The following is a 19479-nucleotide window of genomic DNA, read 5'->3' as shown; positions in this document are numbered from 1 at the left end:
CCTAAACCACCTATAAAAAAAATAAATCCAGCGCTAGGGAGCAGCGATCCCTTCCGCGGGGCTCCTGACACAGTTTTAGTCAAGCACGGGCAGCGCAGGACCTCCCGGCTCCTGCGGGGAGCGGCCGGGCCCGCGAGCACCGCGGGTTGCACCGAGGGAAGGCGGGGGACGGGACGGGACGGGACGGGACGGGACGGGACGGGACGGGACGGGACGGGACGGGACGGGACGGGACGGGACGGGACGGGACGGGACGGGACGGGACGGGACGGGACGGGACGGGACGGGACGGGACGGGACGGGACGGGACGGGACGGGACGGGACGGCCCCTACCCGGCGGCGGCTCCGGCCGCTCCCCAGCCCAGCCCCGCTTCCGGGAGTTTGAATCCCGCGGCTCCAGCATCGTCACTTCCGCCCGGGGCCACCTCCCAGCCGAAGCGAAGGCTACGGCACCCCCGATGGGTCAGAACAGGCGGGGGGCGGGCTTACACACCGCTTCCGCGAAGGCGCGGGCGGGGCGGGCGGGGCCAGCGGGCGGGGCGGGAGGGGCACGAGCTGTCCGGCCTTCGGCGGCCGCTAACGGCTGGCGGGGCGCTGCCGAGCTCCCCATTGGCTGGCGAGAGCGGCCGCGCGACGCGTCTGGCCAATGCCGTGGGGCTTTTCTTCTCCCCGCCTCGTGTGCCTGCCCCCGCGCGGGGCCTCGCGGGCGGGCGCTGTGAGGCGAGGGCTGAGCTGGGGCGGCGGGGGAATTTGAGGCGCGCTGGGCAGCGTTTGTTTCCCCTTTTCATTAATTTTTTCCATTGAGGGGATTTCCATTTCCTCGTTAAAAGGCGGTTGTACAAGGAGGGGCGGTGGCAGGTGAACGTCCCCTCATGTTTCTTGCCGGCGGGTGGCTCTCCCCGCCCCGCTCGAGGCTTGACTGGCCGTTGGGGCGGAGAGGGCCATGGCTGCCGGCTGCGGGGGTAGCAAGCCTGGTCCGTGGCTCTGGCCTTGCACCGGCTGGGGGCTTTGTCTGGGACTGGGATGGGCAAGGACATAACAACCCGCCGTGATGCATCTGCGCCAAGTGTTTGGGTCCTCTCAGCGCTGTGTCTTACATGTCTTGTGCCCTCCTGAATGTGTAAGCTTTACGTTACCTTTTCTTCCCCACAAATCCTCAGCTACCCAAAATCTAATTTTCAATATGAAGCAAGGTACTTCTTGGCTTCAAAAGTAATAAGCTAGGATAGATGTCATGATCTGAACTGTGAACTGTGTCCACACATGACTCATTTTGTTCCATCTTGCTGCCTTCCCCTCTCATCTCTACGTAAGAACAGACTCTGCAGTGGTGCAGCTTTTCACATCTGGTCCGCAGCTGAGAAAAAATTCCGTAAAGCTGAACCCCGGGGTAGCTCAGGGCAAAGAGTTCTTTTTACTTACCGTGTTGAGTTTTACCTAGTTTCATTTTAGTGGAGTCTTCTGCATGTATTTATGTTAATACAAAATATTTATAGGCTTCCAAACAATACAGAGGGGCTTCTCACATTTTTTGCACGTATTTCCTTGATTCTTCTTCATTTTTACATATGCACATACATTTTAATAATTTCTCAAGAGCTCGTCTAAATTCAGCTTGTTAAATGTGGACCCTGTAGTATTTAGTTTGTGCAAAACGTAGTTGTTCCAGAGCACAACTGGAGGGGGAGCACTTAAACTATTTGAGGACTGTGGGTATTTTGTGGTCATACACTGACACGGAGGCAAACTAAAAACATTTACAATGAAGTTCTAAAAATTAAGAGGAAAAAAATGTAAGGCATTGTGAAATATAATACCTTGGTATACCAGGAGGCAGATGTGGTGTGTCTTTGAGTGCTGGAGTGGCGCTTAATGTTCATGTTGCTTCTGCTGATTCTTGCCTTGGTTGCTTAGGAGGGACTTATCGCATAGTTTAAGAATAAAAGCAACAAAAAAAAAAATCTGCAGCCGTTTGTGCACCGTGCCCTTTCTGTTGCTGGATTTCGCCAGCGAGGGCTGTTTTTATGCAGTGTCTGCAGACAGAACTGGGTGTCGATTTACAGGTACTTCTTTTTTTTTCATAGCCTGCGGTAGCTAGTCCGTCATGGATCCACCCATAGACCTCCTTTACTGTAAACCAGCTATTCCCTGCCTCCCCTTCCTGCTAGCATTTCAGTCCAGAACTTCAGGAGTGTGAACTTAAGGCTTCCTTGAATTTCTGTTGTACCAATCGACGTTTAGTCAAGACCAGGAACAATGCTTCGGGTGATTGTGGAATCTGCTAGCAATATACCTAAAACCAAATTTGGGAAACCAGATCCTATTGTTTCTGTTATTTTTAAAGGTAAGGAAACTGTTACAAATTACTCAGGGAGGAGGTATTCTGAAGGACAGTGCCCTATATAAGTGTTTGAAAATCTGTGAAAACATGTTTTCCTGGTGTAAGTTTGGGGAAGACTTTTTAATTGGAGAGACAGGAGTTACCTGAATGAAGTTTGGACTGGGTGGAGTGCATCGGTCTTTTCTGGCCAGTTTCAGATCCACGTTTTACAAGCTTTTGCAAAGGCTTAGCCCTTTGATTTAAAAACCCAAATCCAACTGCACAGATCAATACCAGAATTAAAAGTGGGTTTAAGATTACCGTGTTGTTTTCCAGCTGAAAAAATCATTCCTCTGTCTTGATTACTTTGCACAGCCACTGCTCACTGTTACACCAATCTTTATTGTGGCTGGTTTATTGTTGTTACTACAGCATGTTGAAAAACAGTAGTACCATTACTGAAGGTGTTTTGTTTTGTTTGTTGGTTGGGTTTTTTTTACAAACTAAATTGCATTTCAAAATTTTGCCTATTGAAATTATTTAATTTAAAATAGAGACTTAGGGAGGAAACCACATTTTATACTGTCATTGCTCATCAGATACATATGGGAGAGGGAGAAAATAGTGTGATAAAATGAGCATTTATATGTAAAGCTAATGATATTTTACAGTATATTTTACCTGTTGCCATCATTTCCTCACTTGGCAAGACCAGAGGAACTTTATTTCAAGTATTAGTTTATCTTTAAGGCGCAGAAACCTCACAGCAATTGTGCATCATGTAATAAGTTAAACCAAGCTGTGACAGTCACCTTAATTCCTGGTGACTTGCTTTCCTGACTGTGCACTGAAATGGAAATGGTATTTCCTAAAGTATGAAAAGTCATTGCAGGGGTTTGTCATCTTTAGAAACCAAATCTGAAATCAGGACATTCTGCTGGAGGCTGGAAAAGGACAAGGCAGTGCACAGCCAGTATCTTAACTTCCAGAATAAAATGTTTTCAGATACTTCATTTCAGCCTTAGAAAGATGTGATATCATTCCAATTCCTTCCTTTTCCTCCTCTTTTTCAGGTTTGTTTTTTTACCCCCCTGTGTGTTAGGGCAAGTGGCTGACCCTGTGTCAGCTTTTGGAACTTTATAATTCTTAAAATATGATTCTATTTGCCCTGAAAGAAGTGCTCTTACTGATGTTCTGTAATTTCTGTGGTTTGTTACATTTTTTCTGCTGCTTCTTAAGCATTCATATTCTCTTTTCAGTTCCTTGTCTTTCTCTCTGCTTTCCTGTCACAGTTTTGCCTGTCACCTCTGTTGCTGCAGTTTCAAACTCCAGAGTTGGTTTGTGCCTTTGCTTCTTGACACCTTAAGTGTCTGTTTAATTCCTCCTGGTAATCTTTTGTTACCCCTGTGTGCTCTAATGCAATTCAGTTTTACCTAGGAAATATAAGTTATGGATTTATTTTTTTCTCCTGCATTGCTGGATTTGCTTCTTAGTCCTTCAGTTATCCAGGGCTGTTATTCAGTAACACAGGAATTGGGCAACAGACATTAAAGGAATGAGTTTATATTTACCCTTTATGTGCTATAACTGGGATTTTTTCCTGTTCACAGACATGCTTAATCATCGTCTTAAATACAACTTCATAGCTGTAACAGTTTTTTAGTAAGGTATTTAATTTCTCATTATACCTGCCACTTTTTTTTTTTTATGTGGTTTACTACATACCAACAGTCTAATTTTTTGTTTTCTGTCCAGCGTGATTCAAGGAGGGCTTTTGCCAGCTCTTGAGGAGCTCTGATTTAATTTGTAAGTGGAGTACCTCGTTGCCAGGTGCAAGGGTATAGGGATCATATCTGAAATATGTTGAACTTCTGGCTGTTCATTTTTATAGTTGTTTTTTATATACAGCCTGTTCCCCCTCACCCTGTTAGTGTGTACAGATGGGAAACCAGTCTGATTTTGGGGAAGGTGTGTGTCAAAGGGCAGTCGTCTTTAACTGTAGTCCATACCCACTGTACCTCCTGGGGGACATAAAAAACACAATTGGGAGTTTATTTGGGACTGGGAGAAACTTTGGCATCTTGCAGGACTTTGGCCATAGCCCTGCAGTACATGTTCATGTTCTTGTTTGACTCGGGAGTATTCTTGGAGAAGTCTTGGAGAACAGCACTCATGGCAGAAAATTGCTGTGGAGGTTGACATTTCATTGAACAGTGGTTTGATCTTTCGCTTTTTCAAGCTTTAAGTTACACAGCCTTTGCTGATGTCAGGTTCCGTAGTGTTAAGACTTCAATGAAAACCCCAGTACCTCTCAGGAACAGACCTTTACATGGCTGCTGTGAGGAAAAAGGCCATGATCCGTGCACTGTTGTTGTGTGACTCTGCAAACACTGTGTATGTTAACACACGTATTAGTATAGTTTCATCTACGTACGAAATAGGCTTCATCAAACTTGTATAACTGAGCTAGTTATAGACTATGCAGGGAGTACCATGAATGCAGTGAGATATGCTGGGTTCATACTCAGAGGAAGCAGACAGCTGGTTCTGTTGTGATACCTCGTTTGCAATAGAGGGGCTTTGTGCAAGCATTCAACATTTTTTTACACATTAAGGTTCCAGTGGGACGGTACTTTTATTTACTTTAAGAACAACTCACTGTTCAAAGAGAACTACACCCTGAGAGTAAACGCGTGTATTGCTGTGTGGAACCGGGGGCTGTTACTGCAGAACTCTGAGCTTGTTGTCACTCCACACGAGAAAAATTAGTAGTGGAATTAATATGAAAAGCTGTTGCCATTTGCTGAAGTGGCACTAAGTGGTAATGATTAAACCAGTACAATTCTTTTGGTTTGTAAGGCACACCAAGCTGGAGAAATATGTGTCAGATTCTTGTCTTTGGGTGTGTAAAAATTGACATAATTGTTTATATGTGCAGTCAATACTAGGACATTGAGTGCTTTGGTCATCCCTTTTGACTGCCTCTTTCAGCTTTATGCATTAAAAACCGATGTGAAATGGCATTCACATTCACAAGTTTGATTGGGCCAACCTGAATAAAATTTCTTTTTCCATTTGTGCATAATGTAGGAGCTTTCCAGGAGGCCTGCAGTATTTCATAGCTATGTTAGTTTATATTTCAGCATGTGAAAGAAAAGAGTATTAAGAGTGTAGTTATTCCCTAAATTTATATTTTCTGTTTTGCAGAGAGTGGAATTACCCTAACTTTAATTTCCTGGGTTTTAGAGGTCTGCCCGTTTGATGCTGCAGTTGCTGCCAGTGTGCAATCTGAATTCTTCATTCACAAGAGTTTTATGGAAAACAGTGAACTAAAACGTGATTCTCTTGAATCTTAGCCTTAAGACTATTCTAACAGATGTTTGCTTCTCCTATTCCCCAACTGCTAAAATTGATAAAAATGCTAGTTATAATAGAGGGAAAAAAAAGAAGATGTAAGCATTAGTTTTGCAGTACTGCCATTATCTTTCTAATGATGGAACAGTTATTATTTAAACAGCTCATCCTGAATGATTTTTTTATGAACACTATGTCATCTCATTGACTCTTACTAAGTTCTACGTTCATTTCCAATTGAGAGTATTAAACAACATCTTACTCTTGGTTTTATGAAAATGGGCAGTCCAAAGTGGAAGATTTTACTCCTTGTCAAGAATTATCTGGACTGTTGTTGAAGCCAGGGATTTCCCTACCTTACAGATAAGCTACCGGCAGGGCTCATGGAGCTTTTGTCCACTAGTCCCGTCAGGACCAGGTCTGTGATTCACTCTCTGCTTTGCGAACACCTCAACTCTTCCTTTCTCACCAGCACTGAGAACGTCTTTTCCCTGGCTCCCAGCTCCTGGTTGAGGGGGCCTTAGAGTCCCAGTGCCAAACCCCAGATATTCGGGCATATTCACTTTTGAAAATGCTTTGTCTCTTATTAGCTAACATGAGGTTGGATTTCTCTTACTAGCATGATAATTAGTTCTTTGTTCCGCAAAATGCGAGTGCCCAGCATGGTATGTTATGAATGCTCTTTCCTTTGTGGCACTGTGTGAGTCAATATCCTGTATAAATTGTAGACAATTCCTGTTACATAAATGTGAGTCAGTTCTCGCAATTTGCAGTATGGGCTGACTTTTTTTGTTCTGGTACATCCCACTCTCACCCAGTAAAAAGCACCACCAGTCTGCTGCTTCTATAGGGCATGTATGAGCTGGCCCATGGGGTCTATATTTGCTCTTGCTTCCCAGGCCTTTGCAGTGTTTTCCCGGCAGAGTATAGCCATAACTTGCAAGTAATAAAAATGCTATTACCTTTACTGTAGTCCTTAAAGACAAGGAGATGTCTGAAACTTAGTCGTCTTGTGGTGGCTGAGCACTTGATAGATCAGCACTTAGTTTACCGACTACTTAAATATACTCATTTGTTATCACTGCTATATGGAATGTCTGTTTAGAGAGCTGCTTGTTTGACACTGTTCTTTTGTGCTTCTGAGTGTCGTGTCAAGACTTGTTCTCCATCGGAGCTGTATACCTATAGTGCAACTAAAAAGTAAAAATAAAGCTGTGGCACGTTACCTGCTTTCAGCCTGCTGTAAGAACTGAATTTTCTTTTCCTTTTTAATAGGTGAGGGGGGCCTGCAGGGGCCTCTGCAACACTTGGCCTGTGTTATTCCTCGCAGGGGAAGGAATTTGAATCGAAATGCCACACTATATATAATTTACACCACACACCCGTGATTTGTAGGTTGACCAAATGCAAATTTTACCATGAAATATGGAAAATGTGTAATTTTTAGGCTACAGTAAATGTTAGTGAAGTGATCTGCATAACCTCTGGAAACCAGTTTTCAGGAAGAACTGCATTTCCTCATATGCATGTGTATTTCTGCTAATACTTGTTCATTTAAAGCAGAAAGTGCTGACACTGTAAGCATATATTCTTAAGATATTTTTTTCAAGTGGTTTTATTTCAGAGCTAAACACAAGTATTTTGTAACTCAGATACTGTAAATGTGTAACACGTTTTCTTTACTACTGAGGTTCATCACTGTGAGGTTACTGTTTGGTTTGATGGCTCCAAGCCTTTAGCCTGTCCTCTTTCATCACTACTGAAGTTGCAGTTAAGGGTCATAAAAGGTTGAGAAACCTAACCATTACCTTTGCTTCTTGGGAATACATCTAGCTATGCTTAAACAAAACAGAATAAAATGCTTCAACTACTAAAATTGCCCAGGGGACTTTTTGATTGTAAAATCTGCAGCTACTGGAAGAGGCAAAAAGAACTGGAACATTTGGTTTAAAGCTCAAACTTTCTTTTGAAAAGTGAAAGGAAAAATTGTGATATTTGTGTAGTGCTTCAGCAAAAACAGATTATCATACTTTGTTTGTATTTGCAGATGAAAAAAAGAAAACAAGGAAAATTGACAGTGAACTTAATCCTTTTTGGAATGAGGTAAATTGTTTCTAATCAATCTTTGGTATTTTTAAAGGCAAAATGCTTGTAAAATTGATAAGTCAACTTCTTCAGTTCTGAATATGGGTTAAAACAGGAACGAGTGACTTGTTACAAGGTGGTAGTAAATGCAGGTGAATGGATTCTTTTTGCACCACGTATTGCAATTCATTAAGTAATGTTTTTATGTAAAAGTAGATGGATATCTGGTGAGTTTGTGGCCTGGTTTTGTTCCTTCTTACTTTTGGACCAAATTATATTCCGCCATTGCTTAGCCACATGTATGGGAATGTAATTAGATCCTTTATTATATACTAGGAAAAAATCCTACAGAATCAGAATGAATCGTGTATGGAAGTTCCTATGGTTTCTTTGTAGGACTGGTCCTGTTTTACGTCTTAAGTAATGTTTTTCTTGGGGAAAATGTTTTCTTAGTGTTTTTTCACAACCAGAAATGAAAGTTAAAAATTATTTTTACATTTTGTAATTAGCAATACAAAGAAAGGAAACCTATAAATACTTGTCTAAATTCAACAGTGATTGACCTCAGCAAGTATTGCAGGGGAATAGTATCAAATGTTATGAATGATAAGAAAACACATGTTAGCATGAGGAAGTGGAACTGCAGAAGAGGTAATGGCTCAGTATTAAACAATTCAGTTCTTTTTCTGTTATTGTTACTGTAACTAGCAAATCAAGAATGTGCTATGAGCATGTTCCCAGATTTTTCACTTTGCTTTTGCAAATGTAAGCAGGTGTGGTCTGTCTTTCACAAAATGCAAGTTATTTCTGAATATTTTTGTTGTATACACTACTCTGCTGTTCAATTAATTTACACATAACTTGTAATTATAATTTAGGTTTGCTCTATTTTTTTGTTCAGATTCTTGAATTTGACTTGAAAGGAATTGCTCTGGATAATTCATCTTCCCTGACAATTATTGTGAAGGATTTCGAAACAATTGGACAAAACAAGTATGTTCTTTTTTTTTTTTTTTTCCCAGTATTAAAGACAACTTTCAATAGAGAAGTCCAGGGAAAAATGGAATTGATAGTCACTGGAGAGAAATGAGAATGCAATTAGATGGCTTCTGATGTAGTACCTGCTTGTAGCCTGTACGCCAGTGGGCTCTCCATCCCTAATCAGTTGCATCATTACTCTGAAGCGAAGTGCCAGCTTTCTCTTTGTACTTAACTTTAGACATGGTGAAGCAAAATTCAAGGAACATTTTAGGCATTTAAGGCAGAATTTGGGTAAAATTTAGATCCCTTCACCTATTACTGTCATCTGAAAACCACAGCTGCCATATTTCAGTTGGTGCTTACTTATAATAAAGGTCCTTGTGTAACTAGATTTATGCCACTCCAGACACTTAGTGCAGGGCAGTACCCCAGACTGCAATACATAACAAATGTCTAGAAAGTCATTCTGAAGAACTCTTAATTGGCATTCTCAGAGCACAGCTAACACAAACCACCAAAAATTACAAAATGGAGCTAAGGCTCTTAGCATCTTTAAAAATCTCCATGAGAGGCTATATTTTAGGTAACTTTTAAGTCTTGCCTAGGAAGCCTAAGTTCAATTTCCTATCTTGTCTGGAGGGATTCAAGTCGTAGACTCATCTCCTGGGACACTTAGTCATCAGGATAAATATGTTGGGTAAAATACAAAAACTGTCTTGGGAATGGGATCTGGGGTACTGGGTTTTTTTGGGAGGCTGCTGAGAATTGCCTTTTCTGACGTTGATTTCTCAGAAAGGAAAGGCAGAGACTTACTATCAGTAAAGGATTTAGAGTTTAGGTCTTCAGCAGATAGAAATACCCTTTCTCATGATGCCCCTACCATGCAGGAATTTAAGGCTCTTTCCCTCCTGCACCACTTCAGTTTTGGTTAGTGCTGTTGGTGCCCATCAATAGGCCTGGATCCTGCTCTAAAAGTCTATACTCTCCCAGGGCAGTATGTACAGCACCTATATCCCTAAAATTGAGTTCTGCAGTTTTCAGACATCTAAAAATCAAGTATCATGGGATCTAAGGTTGCAGATCTTTTTATGTATGGTCCTTTTTTTTTTCATTCGTGAGAGGCTAAAGGAAAGTTTCATTTATGCAGTCGTTTGTTGAGTCCTTAGTGCTCAGACAAAAACTTCTTCATGTAGTTGTAAGATGCTTAGTTTTAGCTTTAACAAAACCAAGCTTTATTATTCATTTTAGAGAACTGAAGGTAAACAAAAAGTAGCCATGTGCCTGGAAGGATATCACACAAAGCACAAATACATTTCCTTCAAAATAGAGATTATTTTTAATCTGTACTGAAAAAAAAGAACAGCTTATCAAAAATGAGATGCCAGTTAGCGACTTCTTTGTATAAACTCCTAGATTTTAAGCAAGGATCCATTTCTCTGTTTGCTGCACATTTGCACTCTCCCTTTTCTGTCAATGCCAAGTAGTGTTGGCTATTGCTATTTTGAAAGGGAATATGATATCATGTCATCTTCTTTCCTCTTTTTTTTTGTGGCAAATTTGGATATTTTATGACACTGAGCTACGCATCCGTTCATATTTGATGATAGTAGTCCACTTCCATTGTTAGCTTTTCTTTACTACTTACTGCCTCCTCCCAGTATGTGAATTCAGGTTTTTACAATAGTCCAAGAGCTCCGTTGTAAAGTCACTGAGTCGAGCCGATGCCCTCAGATCTCTTGTTCTTGAGATTCCTGAAGGTCAGTAAAGCAGGAGTATATTGCATGCCTCTGCCTTTAGGGAAATCCCAGAAATCCCAGAACTTGAGAAAGGAAAGCTGGCCAGTAATCAGGATTTTGTAATGGATTTTAAAGGTATTGGAAAATAAAGTAAGTTACTTATCTGAAGGTTCTGAAGTGTTTCACTCTGTTCGTGGGCTCAGAGTTAAGCAGGCATATGGAGGTTTTTTCCAAACCATGTTTTTAAATGTCATCTGGGCTTGTATTCGCAGTGCTTAACCCCCAGCTTGAGCAAATGCCTGTTTGTTTTGCTTGGGTTTATGCACAAGAAGTTGTCTGCCACTTACTCTGTGTACAATTTAAAAAGTAAACCACTAAAATTCTTTGGGAAAATGACTTCCATTTATGGAGCTGTGCAAAAATATATATAGTCCATACCAAATAGAGAGCAACGCCTTCAAAGTAATTCTCTTTGAAAATAAATCCTCAATAACCACCACGTATTTGCAGTGCGTGATGTGTTTGGAAGGGCTGTTGGCAGGGAAACAGGATAAGTGGGTGAGAAGTGGGAAACACGAGAGTAGTTTTCCTGATGTTTAACAAGTTAATAGGAAATGTAATCTTGGATTTCTTTTAAAGACACAAAGCTCTGTAACAGCAGAAGAGATTTGGTATTAATGAACATTCACATTTAGACAAAGGAGCATGTGAAAGAGGAAGTGTGGAATAAGTTTCCCACATATTACTTGTATGTATGCATAACCTGTATTCCTGTAGGGTTACTACAGAACTATTTACTAATACTGAGTTTGAGAGAGATTTAGGGCTACCATATCATAATTTTGCCATTCTTTCACACTAGCCTCTTTTAATACTTAAGAAAAAGTCTGTAGTTAGACATGCCCGCAGCATTGCAAAAAGATGCTTGGGGGAAGAGAGGGCAAATGACACTCCCTTCTTTGTCTGTGTGTTCAGGACTGGGGAGATGGAGACGTACACCTGCCCGAGGTCCTTACTACCGAGAGCTACTATCATGACAGTTTCAAAAGAAGGGGGGTGGGAGATTGAGGGCTGCACAATATTCTATTTATTTTTACATGTAAAGTTGATGTAGTTAACTGAACTGAAGTGTTTCAGAGGTAAAGACTCATTATTTCAGAAACCCAGTGTTTGCCGCATGCTTTGGACGTTACTCATGAGTAGATCCATTAACCTGGGAGGTGTATCTGGTGTTAAGTGGTATTTGAGTCTAAATCAGTAGCCTTTTCTTTAGAGGTTCATGTTTTTATATCTTTTACTTTAAAGTCCACATTGAATTGGAATTTAGTTTTTGAGTTTAAACAGTACATCTAGGGGATCGTGTTGCCCAAGAAAGAGCACTGAGAAGAAACTACACCATGTGTTTGGCTTGATTTGCTCTCCTCTGGAGGAAAAGCAGCAGTGGCTATTGCTATTTTTATGTTCAAGGTAGAGACAACTTTTGCTGAAATGTTCTGCCACCGTTCTTCACTGCAGTGTAGGGTAGAAGGAGAATGATGTGTTTCTCACCCCAGCTCCCTCTCTCTGCTCACACAGCTCCCGGCCATACTCACCCTGCTGTTCCCGCAGAGTCACCCCTGGCTAGTCCTGGGCCACTGCTGTGCCTAAGGGGTGACTGCAGAACCCATACTCTCCTCTGGAACAGCACAGCAGGAGACTGCGGTATAACCCCGCTCCTAGAAACAGCTTATATTGCTGTTCATCCAGCCCATTCTTACGCTGACAGAGGAGGAGGAGCACAGAGGATGTTATTATCTTTTAGCACTGTGCCAATATGCTTAACTCAGTGCTTTGGCATGCTTCTGTAAATCAAGCCTGAAAGAACTTTTGAGTATTTTTCCATTTCTTTTTTCCTGGAGATAGAATTTACTGCTTTGTTTACAGGATCACTAAACTTTTGCAGATAGATTAAATGAGTGCTTTTCATGGTAAAAGACACAGTCATTGGAAAAGATGAATAAAGCAAACCACAGTGACATGTATGTAGGCAGACCATCATAGGAATAAACTAGAGAGGATTCATATGATCCATGCTTAGCTGGATTTTCCAGCATAAGAATGTTTGAAAAGAGAACACATCTGTTTTCTATTATGTCTAATACTGCCAGTAGAAAGATTTCAAACTCTCAGAACACAAATCTTTACGCAGTTAAAAAACAAAAAAAAAACCCCAGTAACTTCAGTTGTCCCTGTAAAGTTATGAAAGAAAATGTTAACAGGAAGTTACTGTAGTGTCCGAATGAAGTGATTTTCATTCTGTTTGAGAGGGAGCTGGGATTCTGTGTTTCCCCACGTTCTTTGGGTAGTTAGTAACCTAGCGACACAGAGGAAAACCAGATCTGGCACACCCTTTTCTCAAGCAGAAAAATGCAGCCACAGCTGAACAGTGCAGCAAATTATTTAATCGTGTTTAAGTGTTTTCCATAGCTAAATAATTTCTAGATTGTTTGAATCCTGCTGCAGCTGTACCCTTTTGTGTGGATTCTTTTCCACGTCAGTGTGGCTGTGCATAGTTGCAGGTTTTCCTCGCGTACATTGGATGCAAGATCCAGCCTAGTTAAGATTCAGTTTGGGGGGTTTGTGCCTTGTACAAAATAATATCAATGCTTTGTTTCTTTTTTAAAGTTTGTTCTTGCAGAGAGTATTATCAAATAACTAAAGAAGATAAAAATAGTTGGTTTGCTCTTAATAAAAATTTTGAAACACAGCATGAATAACAGAAGGTGGGTGTTGGGTCTTGTAGCACAGAATCTATAAAGGAACATGCAGAATCACAGAATCTTCTTGGTTGGAAGGGACCTTTGAGATCATCGAGACACACCAAGAAAGAAAGGTTGATTATAGCTGCAGTGTGGGATCAAGTTTGCTGGAGAATAATCAATATAAACCTGGGCCAAAATAAACCCTTAAAAAAAAGTCAAAAGAATCAAAGGGATTAAAATCACTGGGCTTCCAGTAGAAATAACACATAAGCACCTGCAAGACATGATATGCTAAAGAATTTAGTATAAATTGCTACTTTCAAAGAGAGGAGAAGTAATAAAGTGGTTGGAACTGTGAGTTAGCATTTCCTGATCCAGGCATGGGTGTGAAGTTTCACTTCTCTTGGTTATTTGGACAGTTAACAGGAAGTGCTAACCACAGCGCTAACGGATTAATTAGCTTTGGCACAAGTGCAACACTGTGTTTAATAGTTGGTCATTGGTTCATTGATCTCATGCTGATAAACTATGTATTTCTCTTTGATTACTCGGGCAAAGTGTCATAGGCCTAGTACTGATAAGGTATATTTGAAGTGGTTTAAAATCTGCTTCTGAATGTGGACTTGGCATTTATCTTTGGTATCTTACTAGTGGTAGACCAGAGTGTTTAAACTGCTTGTGGCAGGACAGGTTTTTTGCTTTGCTTCTGTGAAGCTGGAAAAGTTTAAGATACCTGGCTACCACATGTACAAGCCCTAGGGATGGCCAAAAATGTACTTGAGCAGAGTTAGGAAGTGATACTCATTTGCTGTCTGCTGACAAAACAGCTGATGAGCGCACTGTCAGAGGATGTACTGAGCTATTCCCAAAGCAGAAAATATTCCAGTGGGTGCTGTCAAGAGCCCAGTGTGATCTGGAGATAAATGGGCAAATGTTGTCTGCCTGGGCAAGAGGAAGAGAGCTGGAATAGCTCCAGCAGTGTCCTTTGAGGATGAATAGGCGACAAACGTCTTCTCACCTGTGCTGGAAGGACTGGGCTCCTTGTAACCTTGGAAGTCATGACTTCAGAGGGAGATTGCACGCACTCCTGCCTGAAGGTAAAGAGTCCTTAGAGTCCAGAGGAACACAGCACGTCACAGTGGTCCTGCAGAGAACTAGGGATGTAGTTACATGTCAGAAGTGAGTACAGTAGCTGGCCTTGCAGCAAAGCATTAAACAGCAATGAACTCTTCATGGCCCTGTTGTCACAACAGCTAGTGCTCTCTGACTTCAGCCTGTCAGCCTGTTCTAGCTGACTCTGCTTGAGCGGAAGGTTGGTCCCTTCCAATCTCATCAGTTATGTGATTCTGCCAAGGGAGGGCTGAAACATCCCAAATCCAGTGAACAGAACCACTTGGGGAAGGCAAAAGACTAACTGCCTAAAGCTTAGAGTTTGGCTACAGCTTAGAAGTAGGCCAGGATAGTGTACAGGCTGAATATTAGATTTCTCACTCTTGGTAGAGTGGCAAAAGACTGCAGACTGTTGTTGCCCAACCTGTTAAAGGAGGGGAAAACAAAGAACACTAGAGGCAACTGGCAGCAAGCAAGTAGTCTGTGTACCTGATTCCCTCTTCAGTCCTCTGAAGGTGATGGGAATTTTAAAAACAATTACTAGGTAGTCAAATGTCTGCACAGTTATCATTTGCACGGCCCTGATGAGGATGCAGAAATGGAGATTTACACTGGAAAATGTCAGAAGTGCTGCTGCTGAGCAGCTGCTCTTGAGTTAATGTCACCAGAGAGGAGGGTGTGGTTGAAACAGTCATCCAGATGATTTGAGACTGGGTGACTTCTGAAGTTCTTTTTGGACTTAATGTAAGTCACTCCAGCTCATATCAAATCAAAATAACAAGTCTACAAAATTTTTCTGCAAATGTACATGGGAAAAGATTTTCTTTGCCTTTCTTTCGAATCAGATTTCGCCTGGCTGGTTTTGGGTGGTCTCGTTGGGTTTTGCCCTTCTATGATGCCTCAAACTATGTATGTTTCTCTCTGTAATTCTCAAATGGGAAGGCTTAGTCACGGTTGAAGTATTTGGGGAAAATAAGAATATTTGGAATTGAAAGTTTTCATTGATTAATTTTGCATTTAAGGAGAAAGAATGACGAGAAGTTGGTTCTTTCAGTATCCAGCTGTGTAAATGAAATTCAAGAATTTGTTCCTTCCAACTGTAGGAATAGTATGTTAGAAGGCTATGTAATAATGAGAAAGATACATTAAGCTGCACAGTATTTTTCTCTCTTAACTGTTTTGGGATTTGCAGTCGTTAAGGAATGAACCCTCTCTGCTTTTCTTTGCCTGTTGAGTAGTGTCAGTGTCTGTCTGCATGACGCATGCTCTTTACATTGAACAGTTTGGTCCAACCTAGAGGGAGATGTTCTCTTTGGTGTGTAATGTCAGACTGACTTGACTTCTCTATAACACCAGGTTTTGGAGTGTTGAAGCCACAGGGGGAAGAATAAAGCCTCTTTGTGTTAGAGAGAGTTGCTGTTGTTTCCTGAGCTGGGCGGACATTGCTCTTAGTGTCAAGATTTGCTACATCAAGCCATAAGCCATCTCACATACTACTACAGTTGGAGGGTAAACAAGACCACTGCGCACATAGCTGACGTTCCAAATCTAGGTTTGTCTTGTGGGTTGAATGCAATTTTGATTGCCTAACAGGAGAGATTGCTTCTTGAGCTCCCTGGAGTTGGGAAATGATGGAGTCAGTGTTTCAGCCAACGTCCAGCTCTGGGCAACAGTTTGTAAAAGGGAAAATGTACCTAGGGCTAATGTAATCTCCCTGAAATGACTCGGGGTGTTTCCATAGTGTTTTAAAGGACACTGGATCGACTTCAGTATTAAACCTAGGTGTCTGTTCAGTAGGGTGTCAGAAACAAGTTTCAGTTATGGCCATCAAAGGTCAGAGCAGCTTCTTGCGTTTCCTCTGCAGCATGGCCTGATCTGAAACTGCTTTTCCCATCTGGCCCATCCCCTGCGTGTGACGAGAGTGTGAGGCATACCTGGAATATTACTGTGCTCTAGCGATTTGGGGGCAGAAGTGGAAGGTTTGAGGAGTGAGTCAAGACTATCAAAAAGACAACTGGGATTGGAGGAGTGAGATGAACTGGGAAAGCAGAGTTCAGTGAGGAGGCGGTAGCACCAAAGGAATTCTAACAAGTCATTCAAACAGAAACTGTAGTTATTTCTTGTGCACATTTAAACAAAAGTTGTCCTGTGTAATTCCTGTAATGTATATTTGCAGGAAACCAATGTTTTATTCTTACCTATTCTAATGTACTTTGCCAAATGTAAATTGTGTTTTCATGAAATAGCCCCTGAGAGTAGCTCTAATAATGCTCTTGCTCCATGTCAAAAATGCCCTTGCATCCTTAGCTTCCCTGTGAAAAAGCACTATAGTCTGTTCAAAGGCACCAAAGTTAAGCTCTCTGTGTACAGATCTTTCTTCCGCTTTGGCAGCAAAGCTGGTATTTTGTTTGTAAAACATGTTCTTTGTAATATTTACAGGGTGAAATTAGCCTTGTTTTTTTTCATTGGCAAAAATCTCAGTTATTCCAATAATCCACTTCAGTAGAGGAGTAAACTCTCATCGCATATTATGGGAATGAAATACAGTGCCAGGTATCATGAGACCAATGCCACACCGTTAGAAACTCTGCCTGAAAGCAGTTTCTCAGCTTAAAAGTGTGTGCAACTGTCACTTTTTTGAAGGATGGGGGTGAGAGATGCTGTCCCAAAGCAGGCAGAAGTAGCTCAGGAGAGTCCAGCACGTGATGTCAGATCTCCTGGCCTCCCTAGAGCCACAGCAAAACCTTCTGGGAATTTAGAGGCGAGGAGATGAACCCATTCCAGAATGTCGAGTACGGACAAGAAGGTTGATTTTGTGAAGCCTGTAGTGAGCACACTGCATTTGTTCTATTCCATTGTTTTCATTGCAGAGGTGTGTGTATGTCTTTTTGTGTCTCTCTGTGTAGTACATGGCTGTCCTGTCTCGTTTTCATACAGTGCTGCTCAGCTGAGAGCCCTCGGGGCTGTATGGGGAAAGGAAGTATAACGCCCTTTGGATTACCAATGAGAGTCCAGTGGCTGGAACAAGTGTCACGGCTGTTGAAAGTTATACAGATTGTTTTCAAAAATACACACAAAATTTATTTAAATTTAGGTTTTTAGTCTCTTTTAGGTTAAAGCTGTGTCTTCTGTAAAGAACACCAGCACATTTAAGTGAAACAGCAAATACAAATTAGTAGTACACAATCATTAGATAACGTTTGCAATGACCTTTTGTTGTGTCTGGGCGTTTCAAGTCATGGCTGGAGTTATTTGGTAGACTGACAGACACTAGCAAACGACAGAAGGGAACTTGTGTTTGATGTACACTTGCATTCTAATAATGGTTCTTACTTCCTTTCAGATTAATTGGCAGTGCATCCATAGCACTTAAGGATCTTGTAGGTAACCAAAGCAGATCTTTTCCCTTCAAACTCATACCTCTGCTAAATGAAAAGGGACAAGAAACTGGAGTAAGTGGCTTACATTTCCTTATTTTACTGTATTCTTGATCAAAACGCTCCAGCAACAGGGCTAATAATGAGAGAAAATATTTTCAAGTTATTTTTACTTTGTAAATTAAATACTTGGAATTTTATAGAAAAAGCTCCAGACAGAGGAAATTGATAACAAGATATAATTATGTCTATACCATCTGAGTTTGTTTAATATCCTTTAAATTAGATAAATTGTTTTCTGTGTATACATTAGGTATTTGTATATATGTGTTATAAATATTATGCACCACAAAGTATGCATGGAAATCAGCCTGATGTTGAGAAAAAGCATTTTCCTAAGTACCAGCTGGAGTTCCCACATGCACTGTTGTGTTGTGTCCTTTCTAACATCCCCTTGTGTCATAGGGCTGGCTCCAGAAAGCACATGATCCTGTACGTGTTCAGGGCCAGCTCAGTCCAGAGACTTACACAGGGACTCGCTTAACTTGATTTAGCACTGTTTAAATTTAACAGTCAGTAACTGGTTATTAACTTAGTTATTAATTACGTAGTTTCTAGAACTGGGCCCTTACCGTGTTTGTGCAGTCTGGCTGTTAAGGCACTTCATATTGCATTCTAGTACACTTCATAATAAGAGGATTTCAGGGTAATTTCAGTATCTCATCAGCTGTAGTTTAATATCATGGTTAGTTGGTCACAGGGTTGGGCTTTTTCTGCTGACTCCTCATGTTACTGTGGCAACTAGGAATAATAATGGTTTGTTCAATAATCCAAAACCACAGTCAAGCGCAAAAAAGACAATTCTTTAATTAGAATGGAAAATTACGTAGTGTTTTTCTTCCAGGATGGAGGTATGAGCAAGCAATTAGAAGAGCCAGATAGGAAATTTTACTTATGGTTCAGACTTGTACGTTGTTAGTGTTATTTCTCACTGCCTTTGTTTTTCCATCTACAAACTTAGGATGTCGCCTAGTTGGCCATGAATATTGTGGAATTAAATAAATTAACATTTGTAGGACATGTTATATAACAGTATTGTGACAGATTTTTCTAAATCTAAACACAGTGATTCCATTTGTTAGATATTATTTTAGAGCCTATTCTATTAACTGCAAATTGTCACCTTTATTGTTTGTATGTATATATAGCTTAATAACAGTTTATTAATTTACTAATTTTATTATAGACTGTGCTATGACTATGAATAACTAACTGTTCTTGTACTGTGTTAGAACAACTTAACTGCTTTAAATCCATTGTTGTGGATACTGTGTGCTACATAAAAACCCATGTATTTCTCTCTAGGCGACAATTGATTTGGTAGTAGGGTACGAGCCACCGGCTGGACCCGCAAATCCAAATGATCCAGGAGGAACCAATACACAAGAAGGTATTTTAATCTTCTCTCAGAACACTTTTGTTGAAAGATCATGGAGATATTTAAGATAAGGCAAGAAAGTGATTCAGCAGCATTGTTCATCAGAAAAGAAATGTAAGCAGATGCAAGCATGTCAAGACTGCCAGACAGTGATGTCAAAGAAATTATGGATGATTCAGAACTACAGCTATGAAGAAAATTGGCATTTCTTAACATAAAATGGTCTTTAGCATAATTTTCTCCAGTGGAATCGGGTTAGAAAAGGTCCCTTGCAACCCAGACGAGTCTATGATTCTGTGATCTTCTGTTAGGCTTGCTATTTGACTAGCCTATGAA

At 41.0% G+C, this 19479-nt stretch overlaps 1 protein-coding gene across 2 annotated transcripts in view; it reads left to right on the top strand.

Annotated features, from left to right (window-relative positions):
- Positions 1-2257: 2257 nt before the first annotated feature.
- MYOF (myoferlin) overlaps positions 2258-19479 on the top strand; it is a 61353-nt gene continuing 44131 nt past the window's right edge. For both annotated transcript variants that reach the window (XM_074154825.1, XM_074154824.1), the window contains exons 1-5: positions 2258-2345; positions 7723-7778; positions 8662-8753; positions 17672-17780; positions 19071-19155. In XM_074154825.1, the coding sequence (XP_074010926.1) occupies positions 2258-2345; positions 7723-7778; positions 8662-8753; positions 17672-17780; positions 19071-19155 (430 nt within the window). The remainder of the gene's footprint in view (positions 2346-7722; positions 7779-8661; positions 8754-17671; positions 17781-19070; positions 19156-19479) is intronic.

The sequence above is a fragment of the Numenius arquata genome, chromosome 10 (genome assembly GCF_964106895.1).
Source record: "Numenius arquata chromosome 10, bNumArq3.hap1.1, whole genome shotgun sequence".
NCBI lineage: Eukaryota > Metazoa > Chordata > Aves > Charadriiformes > Scolopacidae > Numenius > Numenius arquata.
The sequence above is the reverse complement of the archived record's forward strand: the minus strand, read 5'-3'. Positions and strand labels throughout refer to the sequence as shown.